This window comes from Trichomycterus rosablanca, chromosome 3 (genome assembly GCF_030014385.1).
Source record: "Trichomycterus rosablanca isolate fTriRos1 chromosome 3, fTriRos1.hap1, whole genome shotgun sequence".
Classification (NCBI taxonomy): Eukaryota; Metazoa; Chordata; class Actinopteri; order Siluriformes; family Trichomycteridae; genus Trichomycterus; species Trichomycterus rosablanca.
Window position 1 is genome coordinate 37940318 of NC_085990.1, and position 21441 is coordinate 37961758.

A 21441-nucleotide genomic window follows, 5' to 3' on the forward strand; every position below is an offset into this window, starting at 1 on the left:
GAAGCACAAATCGACCCGCTGTAGTACCAATGTTAATTAGCACTAACACGCCAAAGCTGATTCCTTGGAGATCAACACAGTGCTGAGTCATTAAACAAAGCCCAGCTGGTAAGGTAGGCGTCTTTACTTTCAGCGCATCTTTACTTGCTTTTTGAAGAGAGCTCTCTATTCTCACTGTTTTCAGCACTCATTGTTATTTGTATTGCCAGTTTTTGCATTTTAGGAAGTCATTTGCAAAGCTTTTGAATCTTTAGTCTGTATTAGTTCTTTGATCCAATTCTCCTGCTTACACCTCTTACTCTCTGCCTTTTTGAGCCTAATGTGGGTAAAAAAGCATCAGGACCATGACCATGTGTCACTTGGTGGGTGGACAGAGTAGCTGGCTTGCTGCCGTGGTTCTATCTACCGCTGTCTCCTGTTAGCTTTAGTTAGTGAGAGGTGAAAGTTGCAAATTGCAATTGAAGAGTTGACTCCTCGACTTCTTTCAGCCTGGTATATTAATAGTGTGGCGGGTCGCCATTTAGTGAAGACTGTTCGTCTTCAGCGCTCTGCAGTCAGGCAGTGCTTTCCCCTATATTATATTCTCTCTTTGCATTTTATTTTTATTTATTAACTTTTTTTAAAAAAATTTGCGCGCCAATCGCCCGATTGCTTCCTCTCCACCAGTGCCGATCCCTGCTCTGATTAAGGAGAACGAAGCTAACCCACGCCCCCTCCGACACGTGGGCAGCATGCCGTATGCATCTTATCACCTACACTTTGATGAGTGCAGTGCAGCTCAGCATTGTGTATGGAGAGATACACCCTGAGAGCACTCTTTTCTCATCTCTGTGCAGGCGCCATCAATCAGCCAGCAGAGCTGTTCATGTGGCCGCTCAGCCTTGACCGGTAGGCAGAGCTGAGATTCGATATGATGTATTCGAGATCCCAGCTCTGGTTCCAGCATGTGTTTTTACCGCTGCGCCACCTGAGCAGCCCTCTCTTTGCATTTTGATTATATTTTGCTTTATATTATTTTTTACAGTCTCCCTTGTTATTCTGATTCTGTTCAGCCCATTGCACTTGGATCCCGAAATCAATCTGGTGGTAAGTCTCTGTTCGATTTTCTCACCACCCAGTTGTGCAAAGTTTAATAAATGTTGGCAATATGATCCATTTTGATTCTAGTAGTTTAGTAGAAATGCTAGCAAGGATTTAAAGGTCCGTGTCCTTTCTGTGCAAAGTTTGCATGTTCTCCCTGTGTCTGCGTGGATTTTCTTCCGGGAGCTCCGGTTTCCTCCCACAGTCTGATTAAAGTTAAAATGAAGAAATGTTAATGGCAGCTATGTGCGTATGTTTACATTGATGCGTCATGTAATGTGTTGCTTTTCCTAAAAGTCTTACGTGGTTCCTGTAAGCACAGGCAATATAAAAGGCCAATTACTCATCTGTGTGTTTCCTGTTAAGGAAAGGTACAGTGCTCTGAGTTTGAGTAATGCTCATGCAGAAAGCTGTTGGCTGCACTCAGCATCATATCAAACAATGCCGAGCCAGCATATGGCGTGTCCCTACAGAGAGGGATGACCCTTTTAGAGCTTAACATACTGAGGTTTCATTAAGCTTGTGACTGGATGCTTTCTGCAGATGTGTCTAGACAGACCTCATTAATCTTGCACTGCTTGGGTGTAATTGTTTATTTGATGTAGCGAAACAAGACGACTTTTCTAGAATCCCTTAAATCCCTGCCAGCTGGCCTGTTTTTGGAAAAAAAATCATTTAACTTAATTTACTGGGAAAGTGTAACATATGATCACATTACAGAAATAAAGTAATATTAACAATATACAGTGGTAAACATAGTGTAATTTCTATGTATTTACCCGTAGGGTTCTTGAGAAAAAAAGTAAATCCATTGCTAGGAAATACACCAAGACCTTTTAATATTGGTGATATAAAACACTGCTCCGGTGAGGGAGAGCAGAACAATTTGGTGAAAAGTATCATAATGCATTTTTCCAATATTGTGATTACAATTTATTTATTTTCTGTAACTTAGAGTCCAGGACTGTAATTGTAATTTAGGTGCTATTGTTAATCCACCAAACATAAGTACCAAAATAATTACCAGAGCCACACCCTGATCAGCATTATTCCCCAACTCCCCAATAGCAGGAGCTATCAATCAGCCCGCAGAGGTCGTAATTGCACCAGTTTTGATGAACTTTGGTCCGGCTCATCCCATCCCTGAACTACAGCCAATCGTATTCATGTGGCCGCGCTGAGCTTCTATACGATGTATTTGAAATCCCAGCTGTGGTGTGCTAGTGTGTTTTACTGCCTCGCCACCTGAGCGGCAATTATATTATATTTTGATGTGATGCAATTACACAAAATCTGATTATTAGGTTAACTTAAAGAAAGATGGTGACAAGATGGTAAAAAATTTGTCTATATGCTGATGCAAGCATATGCTCTGTTTGGGGTGTATTCATGCCCCACGCTCCTGTTTTAAATAGGTGCTAAACACACTGTGATCTGAAGCTGGTTTGCTTTTGCAAAATTGAGGGCCATAAAAAGGTCCTGATTTTTCTATGTTTGCATATGTGTGATATTAAATTGTGGTAAAAGATTATAAATAATTTAGTGTAGGACAGACAACCTGAATAAACACAAAGTTTAATTTTAGATGAATGCTTTTTCCAAAGAACAATCTGGTATCTCTAGAAAAAGTAACTGCCATATTGATTATTTAATCAGTTAAACAAATTTAATATATTATCGGGTTTTATACTTTATATTTATACTACACAATGGCTCTATTACTCCCAGAAATTTTAAATCTAAACATCACTTAAACAGAGCCTTTCCAGCAATGTTAAGCAGGATTACAGATTTTAACAAGCAGCACACTATGCCAAAATATTAGAAGAGATGGAAAAATTACCTGAATATATTAGTCCCTGAGAGAGTTATAAAGTCATTTCTAAGGCTCTGGGACTTCAGTGAATCATAGTAGTGATAGTCATGTCTATATACAGTTAACTTGGAACAGTGATGATTTTTCCCATTCAGGGTAATTTGTGTTTCGTAATGTAAACAGTGTATAAACTGTGGCTTTAGGTTTGTACACCTATTAGAATTAAAACACTAAGCCTTTTGCACAAAATTGCAGCTGTTAGACTGTTGCAAAAGTCGTAGTCCTAGTGAATAACTGGTATGAGTCTACAAGCATAAATAATATGGAACATTCTCTGGTATTGTCCTGTGTGAAAAACATCAGACACTCTATCACAGACGTCAGTTAACCTGTTAATTGTCCTCATTAAGTGGCACTGAAATTGAGAACTTATTTTGTTTGTCTGTTTCACTAACAAAGTCTAGAAAAATCATATCAGAGGGAGCAATCTGTAGTCAGTTGGTCAGTGTAAACCAAGCCTGTGCTGTCTTTTCCATTTGAGATGGGTGTGGGAACAAACACACTGGAGTCTCAGCTCATCTGTGCAGGGGATCAGATGTCAGTGCATTGAGTTGCGTTCTTCGAGTGGAGAGCCGTGTGTAGGGAGTGGACACAGACCCGGGAGAGCTTGTTTTCTTTTCGACTGCTCTCTGCTCTATCTGACTCATCAGTGTTTCTTTCCATATCTACATCCTGCCTGCTTTAGCCCTGCTGCAGGCCTCCATGCCATTTTTACCCTTTTACTCTGCGACTACACTGATCAGCCATAACATTAAAACCACCTCCTTGTTTCTACACTCACTGTCCATTTTATCAGCTCCACTTACCATATAGAAGCACTTTGTAGTTCTACAATTACTGACTGTAGTCCATCTGTTTCTCTACATACTGTTTTAGCCTGCTTTCACCCTGTTCTTCAATGGTCAGGACCCCCACAGGGCCACCACAGAGCAGATATTATTTAGATGGTGGATCATTCTCAGCACTGCAGTGACACTGACATGGTGGTGTAGCAGCGCTGCTGGAGTTTTTAAATACCGTGTCCACTCACTGTCCACTCTGTTAGACACTCCTACCTAGTTGGTCCACCTTGTAGATGTAAAGTCAGAGACGATCGCTCATCTATTGCTGCTGTTTGAGTTGGTCATTTTCAAGACCTTCAGCAGTGGTCACAGGACGCTGCCCACAGGGCGCTATTGGCTGGATATATTTTTGGTTGGTGGACTATTCTCAGTCCAGCAGTGACATGTGTTTAAAATCTCTAGCAGTGCTGCTGTGTCTTATCCACTCATACCAGCACAACACACACTAACACACCACCACCATGTCAGTGTCACTGCAGTGCTGAGAATGATTCACCCCCTAAATAATACCTGCTCTGTAGTGGTCCTGGGAGAGTCCTGACCATTGAAGAACAGCATGAAAGTGGGCTAACAAAGCATGCAGAGAAACAGATGGACAACATTCAGTAATTGTAGAACTACAAAGTGCTTCTATATGGTAAGTGGAGCTGATAAAATGGACAGTGAGTGTAGAAACAAGGAGGTGGTTTTAATGTTATGGCTGATCAGTGTATATGTAGTTGTGTTTTTATAAAAAGCACACATTCAGTGTGGTAGCTACAAACATGTGAATTAGACTCAATATAAAATATAAACTCAAGTGTTTTATCTGTGTCAGAGAAAGCAGCTGAAAGTTTTTTTCTTTAATTTAAGTAAGTGTAATGAAATGACCAGTCATTTGGTTGAGCTTACTTTGAGTCTCATTACCCTGGGTAAAAATAAGCTGTATTTGAATAATCTTGTTTGTGTCACGTGGGAGAGTAAGGACTCAAGTGCGGAGATTAACTTAAATAATAATTTTATTTTTTAAATGAAAAATTAAACACAAAACACAAAACAAAAACAAAACCAATAATGAACCCCGCTGGAGACCGCTGGGCGATGCAGGCAACGAAAACTGAAAAAGGAAAACAAAGATTAATGCAAGGCGCGAACCCGGGTCGCGCCGGTGCATGGCGGTTGTGTTGCCACCGCGCTAACGTAGCGCGGGTGAGGGGGTGTGTGTAGACGCTGAAGATAAAGCGCTAGGTATGAACCGGGTAATGGCGTTATAGCCGAGCGCTTGACGGCATCACCATCAGGCAGTTACTGAACCTACAGGCGCTGAAACATAAAGCGGTGGGTATGAACCGGGTAATGGCGTTATAGCCGAGCGCTTGACGGCATCACCATCAGGCAGTTACTGATCCCACTATCACTGAGAATAAAGCGGTGGGTGTAAACCGGGTAATGGCGTTATAGCCGAGCGCTTGACGGCATCACCATCAGGCAGTTACTAATCCCACTATCGCTGAGAATAAAGCGGTGGGTGTAAACCGGGTAATGGCGTTATAGCCGAGCGCTTGACTGCATCACCATCAGGCAGTTACTGACCCACCAAGCTGAAAGCGCTAAGGCACTACAGCAATATGACACGGGAGTTAAGAACTCCCGGACATCAATAGCCCCCCGCACGGCGGTGGGCTACGGGAAGAACGCGATCGGCGTGGCTTCGCTGAAGGTTGCAGCTAATGAAGTTCGCCGATCTGAAAAGAAAAGAACAGAACAAATCAGTTAGGCAACCTCAGAAGTGCGGATTCGAACCGGGGATGTTAACGCGAGAGCCGAACACTTAACGGCCTCGCCATCCAGCGGTTACGAAACCAAATGACCACTTAAGATGAGAGGATAATGCGGATACGGCTGCAAGCGATATCGCTTGCTGTTTAGCCGCACCGCTAACGCTAACCGAACAAAGAAAAGGCAGCACGAGGGCTGCACGGCGTCGCACCACGCTAAAGCAATAGGCTAAATAAAGATGTTACCTCGACCTTGCAGTCTACACACCCTAATGGCACATGCCACCAGGGGATACCGTCTAACCTATAACAGCGTGGATGCGCTGCCTCCAGAGAACTGAAAAAACAAACAAAAGAAACAAAAGCAGACAAAAGGTGCGACACCCGCTGCTGTGCAGAGCTGGCTTAAGTAAGCCAGCCCACAGCTGCAGGCAATTCGCCCTAATTGGAAGGCCTATTATTTAAGGCCTTCCTCTACTGAGCTCTGTAAGGCTCTGTGACATCAGGGAAGAGTGGTAAGTACCACTGACGCCACAGAACCTTACAGTACCCCCTCCTTAAAGAGACCTCTCCTGAGGTCTCTAGCCCAGCGGTCCAATTCCCCCAGGCCGCCACAGGCAACCGGGGGAGTGCCCCCCCAAAAAATGTTTTGGGAGAGAACAGGGGTTCTCCGCTGAGTCCAGAAATGGTCGCACCTTTCTGTCACGTGGGAGAGTAAGGACTCAAGTGCGGAGATTAACTTAAATAATAATTTTATTTTTTAAATGAAAAATTAAACACAAAACACAAAACAAAAACAAAACCAATAATGAACCCCGCTGGAGACCGCTGGGCGATGCAGGCAACGAAAACTGAAAAAGGAAAACAAAGATTAATGCAAGGCGCGAACCCGGGTCGCGCCGGTGCATGGCGGTTGTGTTGCCACCGCGCTAACGTAGCGCGGGTGAGGGGGTGTGTGTAGACGCTGAAGATAAAGCGCTAGGTATGAACCGGGTAATGGCGTTATAGCCGAGCGCTTGACGGCATCACCATCAGGCAGTTACTGAACCTACAGGCGCTGAAACATAAAGCGGTGGGTATGAACCGGGTAATGGCGTTATAGCCGAGCGCTTGACGGCATCACCATCAGGCAGTTACTGATCCCACTATCACTGAGAATAAAGCGGTGGGTGTAAACTGGGTAATGGCGTTATAGCCGAGCGCTTGACGGCATCACCATCAGGCAGTTACTAATCCCACTATCGCTGAGAATAAAGCGGTGGGTGTAAACCGGGTAATGGCGTTATAGCCGAGCGCTTGACGGCATCACCATCAGGCAGTTACTGACCCACCAAGCTGAAAGCGCTAAGGCACTACAGCAATATGACACGGGAGTTAAGAACTCCCGGACATCAATAGCCCCCCGCACGGCGGTGGGCTACGGGAAGAACGCGATCGGCGTGGCTTCGCTGAAGGTTGCAGCTAATGAAGTTCGCCGATCTGAAAAGAAAAGAACAGAACAAATCAGTTAGGCAACCTCAGAAGTGCGGATTCGAACCGGGGATGTTAACGCGAGAGCCGAACACTTAACGGCCTCGCCATCCAGCGGTTACGAAACCAAATGACCACTTAAGATGAGAGGATAATGCGGATACGGCTGCAAGCGATATCGCTTGCTGTTTAGCCGCACCGCTAACGCTAACCGAACAAAGAAAAGGCAGCACGAGGGCTGCACGGCGTCGCACCACGCTAAAGCAATAGGCTAAATAAAGATGTTACCTCGACCTTGCAGTCTACACACCCTAATGGCACATGCCACCAGGGGATACCGTCTAACCTATAACAGCGTGGATGCGCTGCCTCCAGAGAACTGAAAAAACAAACAAAAGAAACAAAAGCAGACAAAAGGTGCGACACCCGCTGCTGTGCAGAGCTGGCTTAAGTAAGCCAGCCCACAGCTGCAGGCAATTCGCCCTAATTGGAAGGCCTATTATTTAAGGCCTTCCTCTACTGAGCTCTGTAAGGCTCTGTGACATCAGGGAAGAGTGGTAAGTACCACTGACGCCACAGAACCTTACAGTTTGTGCCGTATCTACTCCTTGGTTGACGTGTTAAACTTAAAAATATTGTTTTAAGAAACAGCCTTTCTAGCCTTATGTCAACCTGAAGCTAGCAGCTAAAAGATCATCCATGAAAAGTTGCTTACTTACAGTAAATCTTTTTTTAAGTTTAGTACTTATATTCCAGTAGGGTTATTTGCTACTTTTCATACGTTTGCAAACTTTGTATGCAGTATTCAAAAATAAGTGGTGTCTAATCAAATATAAATGAATAGATATGAAACTGCATTGGATCTAAGTCTGTTACACTTTGTCACATCATTGTATTGAACATGAATGTGTTAGTGGATCGTAGTCTTTTCAAGCATGTTCACCACATGTGAAAAAGGAGCGTTTTTATCAGTTAACACAATTAGACAAGCTAACCACAAACCACATAAACAATTTAGAGCTGTACTGCACAACCTTTGATATATCTCTCTACTCACAGCTATCTTTTCTAATGAGATAATCTACTTAACTATATGTTTCTTTGTTACATTAAAAAGGTAAAGTTTTTATGTACTTTTATTACCTTTTCATGTCTATAATGGGAACGTAATCCAAAAATATGTCACAAGATTGAAGTGTGAGTTGTGAGTATAATTTAAATGAGTTTCCTTTTAGGTCTGTATCTCTACAGAGTGTGTGAACTTTTACCAAATTATCTACTGATGTAGCTTTTGCACTTAAGTTGCCTATACTTATAAGTATGTTTATATATATGTATTACGCTCTTTGGGCAAAACTGTTTTATAATAAATGGAAATAGTCCATTAGCAGCTAAGCAACAAGCAACAAAGAGCACTCAGTAGCAAATGAAAATAGTAACTGATGAAGAACTGCAGAAGAGTTAGTCAAACTAGATATCTAAATTAGCCAATTAATTTTTGGCTTGGATTTTGTTTAATTAATAGAGGAAACAATAATTGTGATCACACTAAATTCTTGATAAAATGAATAGCGGGTGAAAAAGCATGCATAGACAGACGCTTTCTGCTTTTTGACTAAATAAGGCAGTTCTGCTATGTGCTAAAATCTGCTGATGTTGGTTCTGCTTTTTGTGTTCATGTCTTCAGTTCCCCCTTTAAACACAATGGCTTTTTTTTAGGTTTCTGCATGTTTGACCAAAGAGGATGTGGTACATCTCTTACAAAACAGCTCTTCTATTGTGTTACATGTTAGTTTTTTTTCCATTAGACTGTGTGCATAATTTTTAGGAAGTAAAGAACTGGAAGTTTTGCATGACATACACTTTGCAAACATGCTGATTTTATGAAAATGATCAAAGATCATAGCTTCACAGAAGACAAAATGTTGTGTGAACCATATTTACAAAGAATATAAATTGATGTAATTAATGTTATATTTCCACATCCTGCTAAGTGTATTCTTGGATATGATTTTTCATGCTTTCAGATTTTTTATATACATACATGCAAAGTTATAATCATTATATTGTTATATATACCTTTATAACTGTAAATAACTGTAAATAACTGTAAAAACTACATTATGTTAACAATATACTTTAATATAAAGTACATCAGCTCTTTACACATCCAATAGCGACATAATTAATAGACGTAGATGTATGGAGCTACTTATTACTTATTTGCTAGCAGGCACTTTTATTAATTATTATTCATTTATTTATTAATGAGAAACAGGTGACATCTACAGTATAAGATAAGAATTCCTTTAGATTTTAATAAAAGCTTTAATACATGGCTTGTCAGTTTCCATTATTGCCATAAACTGCTGTATTTACTATTTTTTATGCACATTTAGCTATGAATGAATACATTTTTGGCCATATTCCCCCCTCAGCCAATAATGTCTGCGTAGTTACCCAGCCAGCCAATAGCACCACTGAGGGTCAAACCTGGTGGTGGGCTAGTAGTGCAAAAAAAATGCTGCGGCACTTGAGTGTGCGCATCCATAATATGTGTTCTATATTTTAAAGTCTTACCAATTCCCTTTTAGACTGCTTAACCAATACAGGCATGGCAATGTCTCCCTATGTTTTTGTAAAGGTAACAATCAGAATGAGAAGATGAGACTTCAATAAGAAAAAAACTAAATTCATGATAACAGAAAAGACCAATATAATTAAAATATAATCTAACATATATGTAAATTAGATTAATAAAACATTTTCTAAAGATGGCTGCTTTTTTAAAATGAGGCACTTTCTTTTCTTGTTGTGCACTAATGCAGTTTAAAATAGATCACTGTTGATGAGAGGGTGCCAGTATGTGGGCTTTATTATTTTGGGCACAGGAAACCAGCAGTGCGATGAGTGTGGTTGGAGTTGGTTGTTGCAGGGCACTGGTACTAAAAAAATATCTGTAATTCATCAATATTTGGCAGTATGTTTAACCATTTGCTGTCTTGTTTTGGTGTTGTATGATTGACAGTGGGTTTATGCTCCTGAAACCAGTGTGTTTGTAAAGGGAGTCCATGTGAAGACATTAATTATGTAATTAAAATCAAATATGTGCTGGTATGTGACTTCGATATAAGCTCACATTCTGTCTAAAATAAAGACTTGACTGATCAGACAAAGGGTTAAAAATCTACAAAGGGTCAGATCAGACAATGACTTAAATGTATTAACCGTTAAGCTGTCAAAGTAAGTGAAACATCATTAAATATGTCAGTAATTTTAATAGAGATTCAGGATAATGGGTTTTACCCAAACGAAAATGCAACTTCTTTGCAGAATGTTTCATAAAAATAGAGGATTAAAAATGTATTAATTTTTCTTGTGGACTGTCCACCCATGGTTTTTAAAGAATGATTATGCTGACAAAATTGTTGGCAGGTTGAAATGAGAAAAGCAGTCTAGCAACACTCTCAAACTGAACACCACATCCTGTACCTAAATTAGGCTTTAGGCTAATAACATTAATTAATTTAATTTAATTAATTACTTAATTAGACACATAAGCATGTAATATTACGAGGATTCTTCAAAAAGTTTCCACACTTAAAAACTCTATTTTCAAAACTTTCAGAATTTCAAAAACAAATGACATTAGTTTTCTACATAATCAAAGTTTTTTTGTGATGCATTTTTCCCTGCGTCCTACCATTTTAATGCCATCAGCAAAAATATTTTTTGGTCGAGCGTGTAGTCACTAATGCACCGCTGCATTACATCATCATCACATGAAAATCTTCTTCCGCTTAAAGCTTCTCTGTGCATCCAAAAAAGGTGGAAATCAGAAGGCGCTAAATCCGGACTATAAGCTCTCTCTCTCTCGACCAATTATTACTTCTCCTGCCCTTACCACATTTCCAATGAAAATATAAAAGTGCATTATCTTTTTGAAGATCCCTTGTAATGAAAGAGACCAATCTAATGTATGGAAAATGTTTAAATCAAAGTAGGGAAAAAATCTAACCAAGCCTGGTTTAAAAATTAATAGAATTTCATGGGATAAACAGGGACCTGGCAATGGCTCCCAACACAAGTGCAGTTCTAGCTGAATTAGGCTCAGATGTGGCTAATGCAAACTGCCCATTCGTTAATAAATAAGACAGAACATGTCCAGTCTTTTTGAAGCAGACTACTTGACACATAGTACATGATACATTACTTGCATAGTTTCGCTCTTGCGCCAGTGTGATACAAAACATTCAAACAGAATACAGCCTGTTTACTCTTAATATCATACTTTGCTTGACAGGGTCCAACTTGCTTCTTGGAAGAAAACTGATAAAACTGCACATATAATTTTCATTTTACACCCTAAAAGCCCAAATAACTTATCATTGAACAACACAAAATAATAAACTTAAATAAATAATAAATATCTTAAAATGCAGGAGTCTGAGGAATATACATTTGTTTAAGCAATGCTGCTGCTAAAGAATTCAAGTAATGAAATGTATTGTCATGCATAGTGTAAAACTGCTGGCAGTATACGTATTACAGGTAAAGCTTCGTCTGTATGTAGCAGGTTATGTCTCACTGATGTATTTTGCACTGAATCTGATGCCAGGGTCATAAGTTGCCTCAATGGAGGTCAGGTGGTTTACATTATAGACAGTGTACTGTATAATCAGGGTTCATCTTTCTTTTTGTTGAATCAATCCCATTATGATTTGGGTCTGCCAACCTAATAGCCTCTGCTATGAGATCTGCAGACACTTAGCAGATTTCCACCACTCCCACACACTCAAGCGGATATAACAGCATTCCATCAGCTGTAAATCTTTGAGCATGTCATAACTGAGGTTGTTCTGCAAGCAAAGGAGGGTCCTAACCATTATTACTATGGTGTTCCTGATAAAGTGGTCACTAAGCGTATGTCTTAAATTGTGTCAAAAAGTGGTCAGGTAAACTAGGAACACAATGAACAGAAAAAAACTCTATTTAGTTTTGCTGAGGTTTTGGAAACAGGTTGTCAACAAAGCAGTTGTCAACAAACCAAATTATTATAAACATTAAGCTTGTACCTTTATTTTACTTGCGGGAAAAAATGAAATAATTGCTACTTAAAGGATTTTAAAGTTCAGCCAGTTATTTGTTATATGAGCACTGCCACATGACAATGCGCAATAGTGTTGTATATATTTTCTAGCTCTATCTCTTACTGCTTTAAATCTAACTAGTTTGAAATTGTTGCACTTCAATGCACCTCTATCCTAGATCAGAATTTAAGCCTTGTTCATAAATTCCATCATTCAGTTAATCAACTAACAGTCAAATAAGAGAAAAACGTAAAGTATATCCATCTTATGTTTTTTAGGTGAAGGATGAGAAAAAAATCCAGGAGGTGGTGGACCTTACAGACTATGAGAGATCAGAAGAACTTCGCAAGGCGAAAAGCCGGACCAAGAAAAACCACAGCAAGTTCACCCTAGTTTGCACCCACCAACCTGGCAACCCAGTAAGTAATACAGAACAGAACAAAGCAGAACATTTTGGGCAATGTTAAGATTCAGGCCACCTTCAGATTAGTTGTGGATTACATGGATATATTTGAACTGTGTTGAACTGTGGTAAACCAATAATCACATTGTTGATTTCCAATGTAACGAAACAGTGTGTTCATTTACATTTACATTTTCTGCATTTAGCAGACGCTCTTATCCAGAGCGACTTACAGAAGTGCTTCCATAGTAAACATTTCATTTCTCAAGCTTTAGTAAACAACGGTCAAAGAACATGAATCTGCTGAAACCTGTTAAAACCAAAGTGGTTTTTTTGTTATTAATGAAATGGAAAAAAATTTGTGTTCAGTAAAAATAGATGATGAACAAGCATGAAAAACAGCTGCACACACTGCAGTGATAACAGCATCTTGTTAATGTTTTGAAATCATGATACACTGCATTTGCTATAGGTCAGAAAACAAGTTTTTTTAACATGTAGACCACAAACAGGAAACTGTGACACTTTGTAAACACTTGGATCAAGTCATCCTGTCCTGGGTAATAAGCTTTGCTTAAGAACACTAATCTTCATCACTAAGTGACACATCCTATTCATGTGTCATAAACAGTACTCTAAAGACACAATGATACTCTTGTGCAACAATGAGCCTTGGCCGCCCATGACCCTGTCGCCGGTTTACCACTGTTTCTTCCTTGGACCACTTTTGATAGATACTGACCACTGCAGATCGGGAACAGACCGGAATCTTTACACTTAACCATTTTTCCTGCTTCTAACACACCAACTTTGAGGATAAAATGTTTACTTGCTGCCTAATATATCCCACCTACTAACAGGTGCCGTGATGAAGAGTGTTAGTGTTATTCAGTGTTATCAGTTTTATTCACTTCACCTGTCAGTGGTCATAATGTTATGCCTCGTCGGTGTATGTATATATGACAAATAAAGGCATTCTATTCTATAAGACAGCAAAACTGGACTGTTATAACAGAAGTAAAATCCATATTTACAACTTCAACAATTGTCATCCAGTTCCAGAAATATTACAGAATATTCTAAAAAACCCAATAAAGTTAATTTATAAAAAAATGAAGTCTTTGCACTTTTGTACAATTAAATACATATTAATAAAGGAATTTGAGCCGCTCAGGTGGCGCAGCAGTAAAGTATGCTAGTGCACCAGAGTTGGGGTTCTGAATGCATTGCATCGACTCTCCGACTGGGTTGGGCGGCAGCATGAACAACGCTTGACTGTCGTTCAGGTTTAGAGGGTAGAAAGTCGGATCATAGGTCCTCATAACTGGTACAACTGCGGCCCCTGCTGGCTGACTGATGGCGCCTGCACAGGGCTGAGGAATAATGCTGATGGGGGTGTGACCCTCCGTACACAGCGTCCATTAGTGTATGAACTCGACTCGTGCAGGTGAAAAATGCAGTCTGTACTGATTGCGTACTGGAGGGGGCGCAAGTCAGTTGAGAGGCGTCCTCAGTCAGTGGTGAAGGGTTGAATCAGTATAGAGGGTGCAATCAGGGTAATTGGACACGACTAGAATAGGGGAGAAAAATTGGGGGAAAAAAGTAGGGAAAAATAGATAATAAAAAAATAAAAAAAATAAAAAATAAAGGAATTTGCTATCTCTTTTTATTGTTCCAAATTAGGTGTTGGGTTTTCATAACTAAACAGTCAACAGAGCTGAATTAACCCCAACAGTAACAGCCTCCTATAGACCAGCATTTCTATGGACAGATTTCTTTCTTCTCACTGCAGAGAATTCATGATTTTTTTTCTGCAACCCTGGTCAGGATATATTGTTTTAAAAATACAGTATTTTATGTATTCATGGATTGTTGTTGCTCATTTTGTCCTTTTGCTTTGTTTTGGGTTTCTTGATGCTCTGGAATAACCATCACTGAATATTGCTTTGGCAAAGAGTAATTGGTCTTACTTCTGAAACATCTCTGGTGTATAAAATACTGTAATTAACTACATTGTTTAGTTTTATATCTATATGATCTACAGAGGTACTAGTCTTTACTCCTTAAAGAGTAATATAAAGTCTTTATTTCTGACATAGCTAGTACACTGAGGAAATTTTCAGCATTTTTAAAGCCAAAACGCATCTTCCTGAAAGCTGATCTGCTGAAATTCAGTGCTGAGGCAGGTGGATAATCCCATGGCAGCACACGCCACCATGTGGCTAGTAACTCCCACTGCTTAATCAGGTGCACGCTGCAGCAGAGGCTCTGTAGGAACTGACCAGCACTGCTGACCAGCACTCTTCTTTCTGTTGCCAAGCTGACATGACTTTACTGTATTGCTGGGTAAATTTCTCTTCTAGGTATAAAGGTACACTATATGGCCAAAAGGAGTGTGAGCTTGTAGGACATCCTATTAAAAACCCCCAAATGTTATTAAAATACCACAGAGTGACCTCTGTGATCCTTTCAGCTGTAACAACAGCCACTTTGCTGAGAAGGCTTCTCACAAGACTTTGAACTCTGTCTGTGGGAATTTGTACCCATTCAGTCAGAAGAGCATTTGTATGGCTGGGAACTGATGTTGGTCAATAATAGTAATAATTATTATTAAAATATTATATAATAATAACTATTATTATTTAAACAGTTGCACAAACAAAAGATCTGGTCTGTTATAACAATACTCTCACTTTCTCCAGGTTCCAAATTTGGTATTCCTGGCTGTCAGTCCAGAGGAGAAGGAGTCATGGATAAATGCCTTAAACATAGCCATCACAAGAGGCAAGAACAGCGTCCTGGATGAGGTGAATTAAAGCTGCAGCCCAAACATGAGTCTACCCACTGGTTATTATATTCATTATATTACAGAACAACGTTAGGTCTTTGTGGTAACACTTATAGAGACTACTAAAACGTTAAGTGCATTTAACATGTCTGATAGCACGTTAAGTGCTTTTTACATGTCTGCTAACACATTAAGTGCATTGAACATGACTGCTAAGTATTTTGACCTCTAGCAGATGAGATTACTTAAGACACCCTATAAATAGGATACTCTGTTGTCTTATACCACAGTAAGGCAGGAATTGTCTTTAACTACATATTATAAAGACACCTGGATTGTAGTTCAGCAGTTTGGTTGTTCATCACTCCTATTCTTTTATCTTATTATACTCTTCATGTATAGAATAATGAAACGCTTATCTCTATCATTTAAACAAAATAGAGTTATTTAGTACATGGAAACATGTTTACGCACTACTTTTATGCAGCAATTTGCATTTACATGACATTGTTGGCATTTAGCAGATACTTTTATCCAAAGCGACTTTTAAATTGAACCGAATGCAGTCTATTATGCAAGCCCAACAGGTTTAAACTTCAGTGGTGCAGCCAGCCAGCTGGGCGTCTACACAGACATGACTAGCTATGTATGATGAGGAGGAGGAGGGGGTGGGCACCCTGGATTTGCACCCTGTCCAGGGTATTCCGGCCTTAAGCCCATTGTTTTTTGGTTACACTACACCTTCCATGACCTTGGCCAAGATAAAGCAGTTGATGAAATGATATCTGAAACTAAAATTACAAACATTTGACTAAGTGAAATAAACTAAGCAACAAATAGAAACCCTGCCTCCCATCTACCTAAAATAAAATTAAATAATGTTATTAATTTAATTAAAAACATCATCACAGCACAGTCTATCACAATCGATTAAACACACCATTCAGAATAAGTACTCTTGGCAGTAAAATGAAAATATTGTGAAACATGATAATTAAGCTACTTTTAGTAGAAAATGCTTCATCACTTGTATAAAGCACTAACAACATGTTTAATTTAACATAAGCAGTGAGTACACCACAGTGCTCGAGTACTGAGAGGGCTTAAGTTGAAAAAACACAGCTAGTTTGAGTTTTAATTGTGTGTTTATTTAAGAGCCTCATCAGACAGACATTGAAACTTTACCAGAGCAGACCTGCAACCTACACCTCTCCTCCACTCAACAGAAGAGGAGAGGAGAGGATGGAATCAGCTTTCAAAGCTACTTGTGACAGTTTTCCCTGCTCCAGTGTCCTATATTCTAGTGCACGCTTATGATAAAACCTTTTCAATTATGCATATGCACTGTGTGGCACTTCATGTGGCAGCAGCAAAGTGTATAAAACGATACAGACACAGGTCTAGAATCTTGGTTAGTTGTACATTACATTAAAATAGGGAGCTGACCAAGGTCGTTATCACAATATATATACCGATATGTTCAAAATGCCCTCCCAATATACTAATGTAAAAACAAATAATTTTTACTGACTAGCTTTACATCATGTCAGAATCTGTCAGTGTTCCCATTATTTATTGATGGCAGGAATGTTTTAGATAGACAGGAAATCCCAATTCCTCACCCCAAGGTATTTTCGGTCCCCCTCAATGTTCAATTTCTGGATCTAAGTGACTGTTACTTGGTTGTTGGTGCAAAACGGTCTGGTTTGAGTTTTTTACAGCTTGCAAAGAAAGGTGCAAAAGTTCTTTGGGTGGAAACTGTTTGTTGATGTGGGTGGCTAGAGGAGAATAGCTAGACTTCAGAAAGCGGACAGAAAGGTTATTAGGCACATAAACCATGGTTATTAGAAAAGTTTGACTGGATTTGTATCGACTATAGCCTCAGATTTGTTCAGTTAGATCAGTTACATCTACTAATCTTTGGATATGCATGTAAATTCTGTTGATTGTAATGATAATATTTGCAATATGTAACTATGCAGCAACATCCAAACAGAAAATACTGGAAATATATCTTAGTAATGTGTGGGCTAAGTCAAATTATTTATTTTCTCAGGTTACAGTGGAAGAGCAGAGCTTTTTGGCTCATCCCACGCGGGACCGAGTTAAAATCCCACACACACGACGACTTCCCACCCGTGGGCACCTCATGGCTGTGGTAAGCTGTCCATTTCTCAATACTAGAAACACCAGGTTTCTTCAAATATTTCAAAGCGTTTATTAACAACATTCTACAGTGTTTTGACATTTTAACATTTTGCGATAAGGCCGTAACCTACTCATTTAATTTTAAAAAAGTGCAAAGACAAAACACAATAAACGTAAATGGTTGTTTCCAGTTTAGTACTGCAAAAATAATTAAAACATGAAAAAGAAACATTGGAATAAATGACAGGAATGTTTTGTGAACTACTAATGTCATTTCATGTCAATTCAAGTGTGTTCTGGTTTTCTCCCACACATCCAAAGACATGCAGTCATATTATTTGGAGCTACAAAAATTGCCTTAGGTGTGTGTGTGTGCTCCGTGATGGACTTGTGATCTGTCAAGTGTGTTCCCTCTTTTTCACCCAGTGAATCAGACTCACCCTGACCCTGAGCAGAATAAAGCAGTGGTAAAAGACAATAAATAAATGAATTATTAAACTAAATGCGCTCAGGTGGCACAACAGTCTATAACGCTAGACCACCAACCCTATAGGCCCTTTGGGCGTTTACAAAGACATTATTGGCTATGTCTGATTGGCCGAAGCGCTGCAATGAAATTGTGCCCTGTCCAGGGTATTCCTGCCCTGTGCCCAGTGTTTCCAGGTGGAACCAGACCTGCGGTGACCCTGACCAGGATGAAGCAGTTGATGAAAATTAATTGAATAAAATTCAATTGGTTGTGAAGTTTTCTGTGTATTTAATAAACATATTTTACACTGATATTAATATAAAAGTGTTATTTTCACTGGATTTTTTAAATTGCACCTCAAAAACATGCAGAATGTGGATTGGCTGCTTTGAATTGCCACCTGGTGTGAGTAAATAAGTGATTATGTGTCCCCTTCACAGGGTGTTTTCCTGCCCTGCACCTACTCTGGGTATCTGGAGCCACAGTGACCCTGATAGGAAAAAAAAGTGATTCATAAAAAATAATAAGTGAATTAATTATCATCATTCACATATTTGTTTATGCATTTAATTCAGCTTATTGGTATAGGTCAGAATGTTTCTGCCCTGCTGTGGCTGAGGAAGCATGTGCTAGTTCCTGCTTTCCTGTATTGGTAGGATTCGTGCAATAGGGAAGATTTAGGTACAGAATGTACTCTCTGAGAATTGGCAAGGACTATATTAGGAGAATAGCCTAAAGCCTAACAAAAATAAACACTTCTGTCTTTTCTTTTCAGGCCTCGACATCCACAGATGGTATGCTGACCCTCGACCTCATTCAGGAAGAGGACACACCATCCTCTGAAGCACAAAACAGCTCTAAAGTGGACAGCTGCAAACTTCAGCCTTACACTGACCCGACAGTCAAATCTCAAAGTCTGCCACGGAAAAGTGAGAATTCCTGGAATTGGAATGAGAGCCAAACACCAACGCCCAAAGCTGGGAAAAAGCTCAGAGGCTCAGAGAAGAGCCGCTGCGCCTCCATGGACGAAATCCTCGCTCATTCAGAGACAAAGAGATCAATCCCACATTGTTGTAACTCAGCCCCTGCACATTCTATCAACCAGCTACAGCAGCTCATCTCACTGAAGTTGGAGAAAACTCAGGAGCTGCTAAGCGAGGCACGTGGTCATGGTCAGGGATGCGGGGCAGACTTTGCGTCTGGAAAAAAAGATGCGGAACGGCTGCTGGAGGAAGCAGCCAGCGCTTGGGGGCAGGCCAGGGATGTGCTGGAGGAGGTGAAGGAACTGAAAGTGCTGTGTAAGCAGCTGCAAGAGACATCCTCTCCCACTGACAGGCTGAAAAGCCCACAGCAAAATCAATACAGAAAAAGCATGATGTGAGGATGTGCAGGAGAAATGAGGCAGTTGAATCACTAGGGGCTAAACATTCTTCCTTCAGTTTGTCAAAGGTTTTGGAAAGTTGAAATCCTCCTGACTGTTATGGAAACTTCTGATCTACTGTCTTCTGCTTTATTTTTACATCACAAAGCATCTACAAGCCCAGACGGGAATGTTAGAAATGATCACAAGGCCTTCAAATAGCAGGATTCTCTACTTAGAAATAATAATAATAAGTAATGGCACAATATTAGCTAAACTCATGAGTTTCTCAGCCCTCAGCTCTTATGATTGATTGATAACTGAAGGATATTGTGATACATTACACATGTAGAAACATATACAGAGTACAAGCAGAACTGATACATGTTTTCCAAGCTCTTCCAAACCCTTTTGGTACCAGATGTGATCTCATAAAAATACACGTCTTGAAAACATCTTTCCATGTTGGTAACAAAGGCTGACTAAAGAGATAACATGTTATGCCTCCAGGCCTTTCTTTAGTAACATGTCTCTCTAATCTGTGCACGTTTAACAAAACTACAGACTGGTCACACTTGGCTTTTGTGAGTAAAAGTTTAGAAGCAAAATTTCACTCTAAAAAGTCAATGATTTCACATAATAAATCTTTGTTGTTCATAAAATTCACAAATGATAAAAATACTTTGACAGTTCTAATGTCTAAACCTTGACCCATGAAATCACGTAGATGACTCATAACTAAACTGCTTTGCTGAATATACCTCCAAAGGGACAGAAGAAAATGGATGTCCACTGGACACTTGGGTAGCCCAGCGGTAAATTATGCTAGTCCACTACCACTGGAATTCAAGGTTCAAATCCCCAGTGGTGCTATCGGCAAATTGGCGCCTACATACAGACATAGATAGTCTAGGTATGAGGTGGGTGTCGAGTCACATTATTATGACCACCAGCTAATATCCAGAGTAACCGCCGTATGCAGCACAGACAGCAGGTAGACGGAATGGAAGTAACTCAATTAAGTCCTGGTAGGTTGTCACAGGTATCTGAAGCCATGCTGACTGCAGTGCATCCCGCAGCTGCTGGAGGGTGCATAGGAGGGGATTCATAGAGCAAACACAATGATCGAGGAGGTCCCACAGATGCACAATTGAGTTCAAGTCTGGGGAATTAGGGGGCCAGGGTAGTATTTGGAAGTCTTGATCATGCTCTTTCAACCAGTGTTGGACATTTCTAGCTGTGTGACATGTCACATTGTCTTGCTGGAAGATCCCATCTGCCCCAGGGAAGACAATTTTACCCATGATACTTTTACCCCTGACAGCAACGAGGGATATATGTGCAGACAGCCTATTGCACACCTTATATACCCACCAAGTAAGCTCACGAAACACGACTTCCTTCATAAGCTACGCACTGCCACCATCGAAAGCAGAAGGTGGTCATAATAATGTTACTCGACTGTGTACAGTTAAAGCAATTCAGGGTTAAGGGCCTTGCTCAGGCCCCATCAGTGGTAATTCGGCAGTGGTGGGGCTTGAACCGGCGACCTTCTGATTACTAGTCCACTACCTTAACTATTGAGCTGCCACTGCACTATTTGTCTTAATTAAAGCAATGAAGACCAAACACAGTCATATTTTTCATTTCCCACATGTCCAAAGCTTTCCTTTTATACCACAGAGTTATCCAGTTCAGTTTAACTGAACAGTTTTTGCGTTGATAAAGCTATGCTACATACAACTATGCTATATTACATCTATGACTTGAACTGACTTGCTTCCTGTATGATAATTTTGACACGTGCACCTGAGCAATTCCTGGCTGCATCTTAGACTGTATCCTAAATTGTACTTTATTGACATACCAAAGCCAAACTCTATAACTTGAATCTTTGCAGACGTGTATTTGCCATGAGATCACATCTGGATCGGTAAGACTAATTGACAACCAGAAAATTTGCCATAATCTAGTAACCCAAAATGCATAGCTCTAACATTCTGCTTGCTTAGATAATGTTGATTTATTCTCTTCAGTGACAAAGGTTTGCTGGATGGAGTGGTAACATAAGTGTACACTTCCATATATAAACAGAAATGTGCTGCTGCACTGTTACATACATTTAGGTTTTGGTGCAGGGTATGCTGGAGTGTTAGCG

The 21441-nt window shown here is 40.0% G+C and overlaps 1 protein-coding gene across 2 annotated transcripts in view; it reads left to right on the forward strand.

Moving 5' to 3' along the window:
• Positions 1-19373, forward strand: part of plekho1b (pleckstrin homology domain containing, family O member 1b) — a 31210-nt gene extending 11837 nt beyond the window's left edge. For both annotated transcript variants that reach the window (XM_062992087.1, XM_062992086.1), the window contains exons 3-6: positions 12394-12534; positions 15221-15325; positions 17363-17464; positions 18699-19373. In XM_062992087.1, the coding sequence (XP_062848157.1) occupies positions 12394-12534; positions 15221-15325; positions 17363-17464; positions 18699-19304 (954 nt within the window). In that variant the 3' untranslated portion in view covers positions 19305-19373. The remainder of the gene's footprint in view (positions 1-12393; positions 12535-15220; positions 15326-17362; positions 17465-18698) is intronic.
• Positions 19374-21441: the final 2068 nt, after the last annotated feature.